General features: G+C 26.7%; 1 protein-coding gene across 2 annotated transcripts; it reads right to left on the minus strand.

Moving 5' to 3' along the window:
- Positions 1-2,431: 2,431 nt before the first annotated feature.
- Positions 2,432-8,103, minus strand: LOC130666710 (serine/threonine-protein kinase VRK1-like). 2 transcript variants are annotated; one of them, XM_057467936.1, is made up of 8 exons: positions 7,839-8,103; positions 7,335-7,544; positions 7,114-7,239; positions 5,977-6,173; positions 5,662-5,902; positions 5,248-5,448; positions 4,052-4,532; positions 2,433-3,262 (listed from the first exon to the last, which is right to left on the minus strand). In XM_057467936.1, exons 2-8 carry the CDS (start codon positions 7,498-7,500, stop codon positions 3,118-3,120), a joined length of 1,557 nt encoding a protein of 518 aa, XP_057323919.1. In that variant the 5' UTR covers positions 7,501-7,544; positions 7,839-8,103; the 3' UTR covers positions 2,433-3,117. The 2 variants fall into 2 exon arrangements, with proteins under 2 accessions (XP_057323920.1, XP_057323919.1); XM_057467937.1 differs by lacking the exon at positions 7,839-8,103 and having other exon boundaries at positions 2,432-3,262.
- Between the last annotated feature and the right edge of the window lie 3,823 nt (positions 8,104-11,926).

Below are 11,926 nucleotides of genomic sequence, written 5' to 3' on the forward strand. Positions count from 1 at the left end.
ACACGACAACTCACAACACGATACTATTTTTTAATTTAAAAACAAAACTTATTTATAATTAACTAGAGTAGGCTAAAATTATAATCGAGAATTTTTATCGTTTTATTGGAGAAAAAAATTGTTTGGCGCAAAAATATTTTGTATTATGAAATGAAAACAAATGAGAGTGAATGGAGTAGACATGAGAAATTTTATAAATTTTGAATAAATAAATAAATGAATTGAAATAATGAAAATTTTTAAAAATGTACTGATTCTTCATTGATTTAAATATGCATTTTTTAATTTTTATTCTACTATTTTATTTATTTATTTGAAAAGTAGAAAAATTCCCACTTGTCAGTTACATTCACACTCGTGAAAAACAAAAGTTTTCATGATCGTGAAGTTAACTGACGGTTAACAATTTTCGAAGTTTTTTTTCATCGAATCAATGACAAAAGAAAAAACTAAAAATATACACGTGTAGAAAATTTAAAAAACTATAAGTGCAATTTTTAAAAATATTTTTTATAATTTATCGTTTTGAAAAGAATCGATATGAAAAAAACTATTAGACGTCGGCTAACTTCAGTATCATAAATTTTTTTAGGGCTAGAAAAAATTATGAGTGTGAATGTAGCAAACATTAGACAGTTTATAATGAAATTAAATAAAATGCGCGTATAGATTTTGCATTTATCTAAATATGCATTTTTGAATTTTCACTCTACTTACTTACATTTTATTCATTTATTATAAAATTTAAAAAGTTGACAATTGTCAGCTACATTCACATTCATAAAAAATTATGATACTGAAGTTAACCGACCTTTAATAATTTTTGAATTTTTTTAAAAACAATAAATTTAAAAAATTGCGCGAATTTTATTTTTTTGTAATTAATTTGTTGATCAAAAAATCCGTAAACTTTTTATTATCTGCTCGCCTTAAGAAAATTTTCGCTTTAAATTCATAATAAAAAAAATTTCTTAGGGCAAGCAAAAATTTTTTGCGCCAAATCTTTTTTTGTGTAATAAATCTAATAAAAATTACAAAATTTTATTCCGAGTAAAGATAAAATAAAGATTTTAAGACTGACTCTGACTTTTTTCTATGTATTAATAAATTAATAAAAAAAAATGAAAGCGCAACTTGACTGTTGACTTTACGGTTTTACAACCGCAACGCGGTCAAAGTCTTGTGTGTACATCACAATCACATGCATGCATCCCAATGAACTTTTCATAGTCCAGAGTTGTCTAGCACTCGTGGTTTTAAAATAAAAAAGTTCTTAGAGAATCATAGGATTAGTTTAACTTTTAAAGTTCTTTGGAAACACGATAATTCAGCTGTTTCTTGTGACTGCTGTCAAACAAATAATACTTTTTTTATTTTAAATTTTACTATACCTAGTTTTTAAACCTTTTTATTTTTTAAACATTATTAAATATATATACATTAACATCATATTTCCGCTGGCAAATGTTTCGTCTGGATATTTGTCGAGTTGAGGGACTTATTTATAGAATAGTACCTACGGTTGGGTATGATGTAAAATTAGGCCGGGAAAAATAAATCGAATGTATTAAAAAAACAAATGTATGATGTATATATATATAGATACATATATATATATATTTTTTTTTTTAAAGTATTTTATTAATATTTACATTAATGGAAATAATTATCATTAAAAAATAAATAAATAATGGAAATAAATTTGAAAATTTTTACTGACCAAGATGATAAATATAAATTTTATGACAATTACTGACAACAGATAATTAATAACTGATGTTATATAAATTTTGATTGATTTTTTTTTCATATATATGTATATTTATATATAAATATTAATTAGACAAATGGTCAGTTAAAAGTGAATGATTTAAGATTTAAATATTCTGTTAAATGTTTATATTTGTAGTAGTATATGAAGCGTAAGCATTTTAATGACTTTAAAGCTCTGTACCGACATTAATTAAATCTCCACAATTTTATCTTTGATATATAATTAATTATTAATGTGGTACAGAAGTTTTTTATATTTTTTTTAGAGCGTTACTATATTTTGTTCACTAATTTAATATAAATTTTATAATTGTCATAACATTAAATTACGCAATTATGTTATTACGACTTACAAAAGACAATTGATAGACATACACTTAAATTAACTAATTAATAATAATAATAATTGATAATTATTTTATACGATTAATTTTAAATCAAAGAAAATTTATAGCCTATTAAGGAATGAAAGATACAATTATTAAATAACTATAATTAAAAAATTACCACAATAATTTATCTGTTTTTTTTCTATTACACTAAACAATAAAAAAATAATTTTTTATAAAAAATTAGAAAAGAATAATTAAACGAAATGAAATATTTTTTTTTCTTAATTAAATATAAATCACAATTATTTTAAACGATTACAAAAAAAAAAGATGTTAATTAATAATTAAATTAAATATTTCACGATTAGTGTAGTTTACTTTCACATGGAAGAATTTAATTATCAGATTATTTTGTTCAATATTATTTCCCATTTCGTTTACATTTGGCAAATTTATAATAATTTTCTTTTGTTCTTTTTAATATATACAAGATTTAATGAATTAATTAATAAGTATTAATTACAATTATAATAAAATTAACATTAGTAATTATAATAAACAAATGGAGATAATACAGTCTTATAAAAATTGGCGGGACGTTTGTCCCAGGCGTGACTTTTGAGAGAAGCATTTTTTTTTTAAACTTTTACAGAACGACAACCTTTTATAATTATTTTTCACTTAACAAATTAATTAATTTATCGTTTAATTAATTAATTAAGTAATTTAACTATACAGTAATACTAGCAATACTAAAAAATAAATTTTATTTGAAAACTTAATTATAAATTAAATTTACAAAACTCAATTATTAAAACGAATTTCATAATCAAACCGATCGATGTCTACGTTTTATTTAAATTTATTTTTTTTGAGTATTGCGATCATTGTTTTTTTATTTTATTATTTTTTCTGATGATTTCTTAAGTTTACATTAACGATAATTTAAGTAGATTCCAATATATTATTTGCCTCATTAGTTGTAACATGAAGATGATTAATAATATTTTAATCACTTACGTTTCTGCTGTGCCACACGCGAGCGAGTCAAACGCGGAGACATTGTCGTGAATTTAGCATTATTGGATTGTTTATTTCTTTTTAACTTGGCGACTTCTTCCATCGCTGGTGTCATCCACTTAACTTTTAATTCATGGCTGCAAACAATAAATTAATAAGATCATTTTTAGGGGTGCGCAAACTTTTGAATGATTTAAATTTTTTCAATTACTCGTAAATTTTCTAATTATTCGTATAATTTTTCAAATAATTCGAAACTCCGAATTAATTATAAATTTTTAAATTATTTGTAATTTTTTGAATTATTCGTAAATTTGCGAGTAATTCAAAATTTTTTTGAACGACTTAAAATTTTAATATATTTTCTAATAATTCAAATTTTTGCCAGAGATAAATAGAGCTTAGACACGAATATTTTTGGTTACTTTAAAAACGAAGCTCTCCATTAAATAAAAATTTAATATTTGAAAGCTGATCAGAATTTTATCGATTCGAATCAAGTAATTTGAAAAGTTACAAATAATTCAAAAACTTTCAGATAATAATAAAATTGATGAATAATTAAAAAATTTTTGAATTCGAAACTGTTATTAATTTTTAAAAATAGTAGTAAAAAATTTTAATTACAATTTAATATAAAATAATAAAATTTATACAGCTCATATTTATCTTAAGTAACTCATATAAAGTAGTAGGTAAACATATTTTTTATAAAAATATCCTTGACATTGAGATGCAACTTGATACTCTACTCATGGGAAGTGTCTAGTCTATAATATGAAACTCATCTTAACATTTTACGGTATCGTGAGCGCGAAAAATTTAAGCTTTGTAAATAATAAAAATAAAAAATTTCTTTGAAGGCCGTAAATTTAAACAAAAATTTTATAGAGCAGCTTTAAAAAAAAAATTTGACATCGACTTACTCATAAGATTTAGGTTTTTGTTTCAATACTCCAGATTGTCGGTCTTTAATACGTTGGAGGACATGGAGCATAGCGTAAGTTGGTAAAGACGGTGGTGACGGTAATAATTGAGGTGGTGGCGATGGTGGTGGTGTCAAAGGTGAAATAGTTGGCTGAACAATAACTTTAGCAAGTTTATCAGGATGACGAGCTAAGACTTCTTCCCAACAAAATTCTTCAACATCAACAGTGACCTGAGTATTTCTTGTTATTCTTCCTTCGCCATTAACCGGCTTGCAAGGTCTTCGTTCTCTCAAGTATGGCATTTTTATGGGCCTTTCACATGAATTATTTTCATCAGAAACTCTTTTACGGCGTACTGACGACTGTAATGTGCGTTCTATTTTACCACCACGATTAAATAAACCACGTAAATATGAATAATTTGGTTTTGCCTCGAAGTCCAATGATGCAATGTACTTCATATATGCCATTATCGCAGCTGTAACATGTATTTTATTTTAAATATAAAATAATACATATTATTTACAAGGATTTTATATTCATTATATTAAACCTACGTGTGTACACTATATTTTTCAAGACGCGGCATGTACTTGGAGATCAGAACGTTTTTCGCGCGAAGAAAATAAAAAATTTATGTAATTTGACTTCTTAAGGGTGACTTAAGGGGTAGTTAGGGTGGTTGCAGTTTTAGGTTGATATACTTGCACTTATGTGAAACATTTCAGAAATCTAGAATAATTTTTGGATTTTTTTCAAAACAATAAATTATAAAAAAAAAATTGCTCCTACAGTTTTTTTTATTTTTCTACATGAGCAAACTTTTTGATTGATTCGTTGAATAAAAATCCGAAAATTGTTAATCGTCTGTTAACTTCAGGATCACATATTTTTCACTTTTTATTTCCGTTCTGCGAAAAACGTTTCAACCTCAGGTACATGACACGCTAAGTGCACTGAGTTTTTCAAGAAACAGTCCAGTTTTCAAGGTTTCTAAGCTTCCAAAAATTCTGGAGGACTTCTTGAAGTGTCTAACACATGGACCAGAAGTTGCCAAAGTCAAAAGCTTAAAATTGTTAAAAAAAACTGAAGAACAATCGAAAAAACTTAATTTTTTAAAAAATTAACTGTCCCTCCAAAGACTCAGTATACATACGCAGGCTTAACAATAAAATTAAAACACATATATTTACCTGGTGGTTTCTTATGCTCAGGAAAACATTTTTGCATAAAAAGTGGAATATCTGATAAAAGTGTTTCTTTTTGTGCATGAACTTCTTCTGGATTACAGGATGCTCTCATACCACCTTCTTCTTTTTCCCAAGGTAATTTACCGCACAACCATTGCAATATATTGTACCCTAAAGTCTCCATATCTCCTCTCCTTGAATGTGCTGAATAATACAATACATATAACATTTAATCCCAATAATAACTAACATTGATATCAAATTATAAATGATATATTTAAGAAACAGTCACATTGATGTCAAGTTAACTTTCTTTTAATTATATTCTTATTTGTTATGTATTATAGGGAGACCCTGGTAGTGTTTTTTGACTCGTGGCAAATATGTAAAAAAATTGATTTAAAAAAAAATACTTACTACCATGATGAGCATCACGAGATGTAAATTCAAGAGTCCCTTCATGTGCACGTCTTTCGTCGTGAACAAAGGGCTTGTGAATGCCTGCTGCTGTTTTAAATCGATAAGCTAAACCGAAATCAACTAAGTACGCTCTAGGATTACCCGATATATTTTGCCCGTTCAATTCTAACACGATATTTGATCCCTTGACGTCTGCATGAGCATAACCGTGACTGTGGATATACTCCAGTGCGTCTAGCTGTCATACAACAAAAAAATAAATAGTTAATTATAAGTTAATATTTAAGTTTTTAATTAATGATAAATAATTACCATCTGGATGGCAAGATTGTTGACAAGTTTTGTGGGTAATTTACGTCCATTAGATAAAAATAATTTTCCTATATCAATTCCATAACGTGGCATTACAAGAAACCTAAATCGCTCGCCCTTCCACACATGAGATCCTGATCCTTCGTATGCTGGTATTCCTATTCGACTTATTTTTTGTGATTGACAGTAGTCGTCAACTAAAATAAAAAATTCATTCATTAATTAGTACTGACACTGTAAAAAATTGTGGGTGGATTCGAAGTTATTACAGATTTTATTTAAATTCTAATTCACTCCTTCGCTCGGAGTTTTAGAAAAAAATCCGCATACGGAGTTTTTATCAGAGAGATCTGGATTTTATTTAAATCCGCATTCACTTAGACTCAGAATTTTAATTTTAAAATAAACTCCCTCTTGGAGTAAATTTTACGAGGGGACTAAATAAATAACCAGTCATCTGCTCCACATTTACTCCACATTTTATCTGCTTTCACACCCCAAATTTTTAATGATCCTGAGGTTAGCAGACAGTTAAAAATTTTTGGATTTTTTTTTTCAACAAATCAATTACAAAAAAATAAAAACTAAAAATATGCACATGTAGAAAATTTTAAAAACTACAGGTGCAGGTTTTTCAAATTTTTTTTTTTTATAATTTATCATCTAAAAGAATATTAAAAAATCATTAGATGTCGACTAACTTCAGTATTATAATTTTTAATGACAGTAAAGTTAGCAGACATTCGAAATTTAAATAAATTTTTTTAACAGATAAATAATTTTAAAAAGATATTTCTCAAAAAATGCACATGTAGAAAATTAAAAAAACTATACGTGCAATTTTTCAAAATATTTATTTTTTTGTTAAATGTCTGCTTACTTTATTGTCATTAATTTTTAAGCGTAAAAACAATTAAATAAAATATTAAATTTATGACATTGATGATTAGAAAATTGAAAAACGCGCTAAAGTTAATGAGAATTTTGTTTAATTATTTGCTAAGTATTTTACAAATGTAAATATTGAATTTAAATTGATGTATGTCCTCGAGAAAGTTGTAGATAAGAGTATTAAGTTTGAATATATTTTATAAAATAACTAGATAATAGTTTAAAAAAAAAAAAAAAATAACTTACTCATATATTGACGAGCGACTCTAATATAAAAATTCATTTCTACAAAAAGGGGGCCATTGTGATGAGGTTCAATTTTAATGACATATTTGGCATCTTGTCCAACAGTCTTATTAACATCATCCGATGCTGTAAAAATATTTATTTAAATAAATGCTCTGGTAATTCATTATAAAATACTGATTAAAAATAAAATCAATGATGATAAATAAATAAAAAATTACCGAGATAAATATCACCGAAACCACCACAGCCTAATCGTGGGCCTAATTTCCATTTTTTTTGTGTAATATCAGTCAAAATTTCACCGGGAGGTAATCGTGCTGGTAAACGACATCCTGGAGCAGCAACTCGTTTCAAAGGACACTCTTCTGCGCGACGAGGTGCCATTATTGAATTTTAATTAAATACAACACTAAGACAGTCCATCACTCCTAAGAATATAAATAAACAAAAAAAAGTTTTAATAAAATTAATTTTTTTATTCAGTAAAAACAAAAATTAAATTCAACAGAACGTCAACTTTTTTTTTCAAATACGAAATCGATAAAAAAAATAAAAATATTACGTCTGTATTTAAATTATTGACTTAAAATTATGAAATTTATAAAAAATTGTGCACTAACTTATGGTTTTAGTTATTAATTAAATGACATATTTATAAACAATTAAAAAATTATTTAATTTTGTAATAAAATAAATTTAAATAGCCGTATATTGATATTTACCCATGTATTTATAAAATAAATATTAATGTAAATAAAACATCGCTTAATTACTACAGTATGGTAGTAATTTAACAAAATAATAAATAATTATTAAATAATGTCTGTATATATTGTAAATATACTTTTTAACCAGCGGCTATTTATTTTTTTTTACATATATATGTATATTGATACATGTATAAACGAACGGGAACTGAGACACTAGACAACTGCCATTTTACACTCAAGTAAAAGTGACATGAACGCTAGGTCGTTGGAGAATTTTATTTCAAGACAATCAAATAATCAGCTGAACTAGAACCCGGCGTATTGACCGTTTCTTTTGTATATTTAGTTTAACTGTTTAGCAAAAGGTGGCCCTGCATAAATATTTGCCAAGTGCTGCCACCTGTAACTTTTTAAATATCATTTTATTATGAGTGTGAATGTAGCAGACTTCAGACAAATTTAAAATTATTAATAAATAAAGTAAATAATTAATAAAATAAAATTTTAAAATAATGCGCGTTTAAAAAAATTTGAAATTGAAAAGTGATATTTTACTACTCAATTAGCACAAAGACAACTTTAAGATGTCATTTGAAATTACAAGACAAATTTTTTTTGAATTGAATCCGAGATTTTTTTATATAAATAAGACATACAGATGTTGGTCTTAAGACTCATAGAAAATTTGTGTTTTTTCCCGTTTTAAAAAAGGGCAGAATAGAAATTTTAAAATGCGTATTCAGAAATTGAAACATCAGTACCCGCATAATTTTTAATTTAATTATCTATTTTATTAAGAGAGTAAGGACAATTTTGTTCCAGCCATACAATAAAAAACGCTCAAACAATATTAAATAATTACCCTTTAATTAATTAGTGCTTAATAATAAAATTATATTCCTAAATCTTCCCAAATGATTCCCAATTAATTAGAAATAAATTTAATGTCTGTAAAATATACATACTAAAGATGATGGTAGGGATTTCAAACGCGGTAGAGTTTATTCATAACTGCAACTTGGTAGTGTTTTTTTTTTCTGGTAGTGATTATATCATGGTAGATTTTTTTATTGGTAGAGATTTTGAGATGGTATATAATTTTATTGTAGCGGGAATTTTCTAGGTAGGTATGATGCGGCTGACTTCAATTGGGTAGGGTTTTATTTTTGGTAGGGTCGCTAATGGTTAGGTCGTATACCTGCTAAAAATTGATATGAATTTGACATCTCAATGATGTCTACTACACATAAAAAATTTCATTTCAATTTTTCCATAATCGTATTTAAAAATTTTTGTCGATTTTCTATCGAATAATCGATTTAAAAAATCATTGTCGAAGCTGAAAAATCGATTATTCGATTAATCGATTGTGTTCTCGCAACACTATTTGAGACGTCAGACACTAGCTAACAAGAAAAAAAATGTAGCTATGTTTGATAATTAACGATACAATTACTTAGCACATGTATCTGATTATTCTGTTGTGTGTGTGTTTGTGTATATTATATATATCCTCAAGAACTTTAATAATCTCATAATCTCAAAAACTTTGATAGTATAAAAAAATACGAAATACTAGTAGTGTTTATTAATAAGTAAGAAATCAACTGCTTATCAAATAAATTTTAATCAAACAATAATTTTTGAAATAAATCATTCTCCAGCATTATACCGTGAATATTTAAAAGTTATGGGTAGGTTTAAAGTTTTATTCGATGCTATCAAAGAGAACAACGTCAATTTTGTTGAAACAGCGTTAAAACGAGAGAAAGATGGTTCTTGGAAACTTGATGAACCATTTGCTGGTTATACTATACTCCATCTTGCTTGTTTGCGTGGTGATTATGATAGTGTAAAAAATTACTTTCCAAATACAATGTGGATCCAAATAAAGAAGCCGAAGATGGTGCTCAGCCAATAACTGTGGCTGTTTTATTAGAAAAATATGAAATTGTTGAATTACTTTTGAATACTGGCGCGAATATTAACTTAGAGTTGAGCAGAAGTCTTCAGATAAAGTATAAAGTTAGATTTGAATTTGAATCTCCAATAGACGATGAGTGGTTCGAAGATTTTGGGTCTCGAGTGACCCTATTAACTTATGCGGTTCTCAAAAACAATTGCGGTTTAGTAAATATTTTGATTCGACATAATGCTGATGTTAGAATCAAAAGTCATTCGAACAGAACATTATTAATGTGTGCAGTTGATAAGCTTCAAGACGATATCGTGAAATCCTTGCTCTCTGTAATGACTAAAAATGATATCAACATTCGCGACAATGATGGCTTTACTGCGCTCCATTATTTGGTAAAGGATGAATTCCGATGGAGACGGAACATCGGAATAGTACCCACATATCCGACACCAGATATCATGTTGTTCCTTATCAGAGCTGGAGCTGACATAAATGTTACGATAGACAGAGATCCAGAAACGTTATTCGGAAAAATGGTCATTTTTCGAAATATGTCTTACTTATTACCCTATTTATTACCGTATTATACGTATTCGGAAAATTTTAAACCTCTATTTTATGCAACCAAGGCGCTCAATAATTTTCGACGTTACAGAAGCCGCGATCCTTCTTTCGATATTAATGAAACCAAAGATCGTATCATAGAGGATCTACGACTCAGGCAGATACTCGGTTTACCTGTACTCAAAGAAGAAGTACTGATCATGGAAAATTTTATTGAAAAACGTCCTGACTATAATGTACGATCAACGGACGTCCGTGTAAATCGCGTCATCGCTTCCTGGAAGAAGACCTTTATAACTTTCGGTAGTAGAAGTATGTCTATTTATGATATTTTAACCATGAGTGATTTAGAATTTTTACAATTAGCAAGAGATCAAAGCTTTTGTACAGCTATAAATATCGCCTCTCAGAAGATATCGCTATATATGCCAAGAATTGAGGTACGGTTAGAGCAAACTAAGAAACACATAGAGCTTCTGGATAAATTTTCGAAGTTCTCATTTTATATAACTAAGGCTTTTCATTCTCTACCATTCTATTGCATCTTGGATATCATCGACTATCTACTCTACAATGACCTGGAGAATTTCGCCAACGCGTTATTTCTAAAAGAAGAGTCAGAAAATAATGAAACCGTACTAATTACGTAGCATTGAGTTTACAATTTTTACAATTAAGGCAATAGTATCAGTTTTATATGGATATTTAATTTTTTTTTTATCGTAAACATATAATGTATTTATAAGTTAAACATAAACCTAATCAATTTTTGTATATTTCACTTGATATCATTAATCTTTATTTTTACTTTAATTGTTGTTGTTAATCTTTCAAAGAATTTTTTTTTTTTTTTAAATTGCTAATTTTCAAATACATTCACACTCGTATATATTTCTTGATTTTTCTTTTTTTTTTATGTGTTGTCATTGATCGGCTACTAGGTCTTTTATTTATAAGTGTGAGTGTAGCAGACATCAGACAAATTAAAAATTAATAATAAATAGAGTAAATAATCAATAAAATTAAATTTAAAAAAATGCGCATTCAAAAAATTTAAAAATTAATAAGTGCATTTTTTATAAATATTATTTTTCTAATTATTTACTCTATTTATTTGATATTTTAAACTTATCTGATGTCTGCAACATTCACACTCATCAGTACACGCATTATTTTAAATTTAATTATCTATATTATTAAGAGAATTAGGAAAATTTTGTTCCAGCCATATCTATATGATTGAATTAGTTAATGTTATTAAATTTGGTATCATTAGAAAAGTCTTGACTTGAATTTGTGCCTTTTTATGGTTCAAACTCTTTTTTATTGCCAAGTATTGAGATAAATAGATTTTTTTAAATAATTCGAATTACATTCAAATTACGCGGGAAAAAAAGACGATTGTATTTATTTTCTTCAAATAAATTAGTATTTTAATTATTCTGTCACTGAATATCACTGAATATATATGATTATTATATATATAATTAAGCGAAAATAAGAAGAATTTAGTCTATACCATATCTTCCATGATAATAAGAATTAGACAGATTTAATTGGGTATCAGTAAAAAAAAAATATGTCAGACGACTAATAAAAAAAAATTTGACCATGTAGA

This window comes from Microplitis mediator, chromosome 4 (genome assembly GCF_029852145.1).
Source record: "Microplitis mediator isolate UGA2020A chromosome 4, iyMicMedi2.1, whole genome shotgun sequence".
In the NCBI taxonomy this organism is placed as follows: Eukaryota; Metazoa; Arthropoda; class Insecta; order Hymenoptera; family Braconidae; genus Microplitis; species Microplitis mediator.

Coding starts and splice junctions, on each gene's coding strand:
- LOC130666710 (XM_057467937.1), bottom strand. CDS start 7,500: ATGGCACCTCGTCGCGCAGAAGAGTGTCCTTTGAAACGAGTTGCTGCT. Junction 4,533..5,247: donor TGAGCATAAGAAACCACCAG/GTAAATATATGT, acceptor TACATGTTACAG/CTGCGATAATGGCATATATG. Junction 3,263..4,051: donor CAAAAACCTAAATCTTATGA/GTAAGTCGATGT, acceptor TATTGTTTGCAG/CCATGAATTAAAAGTTAAGT.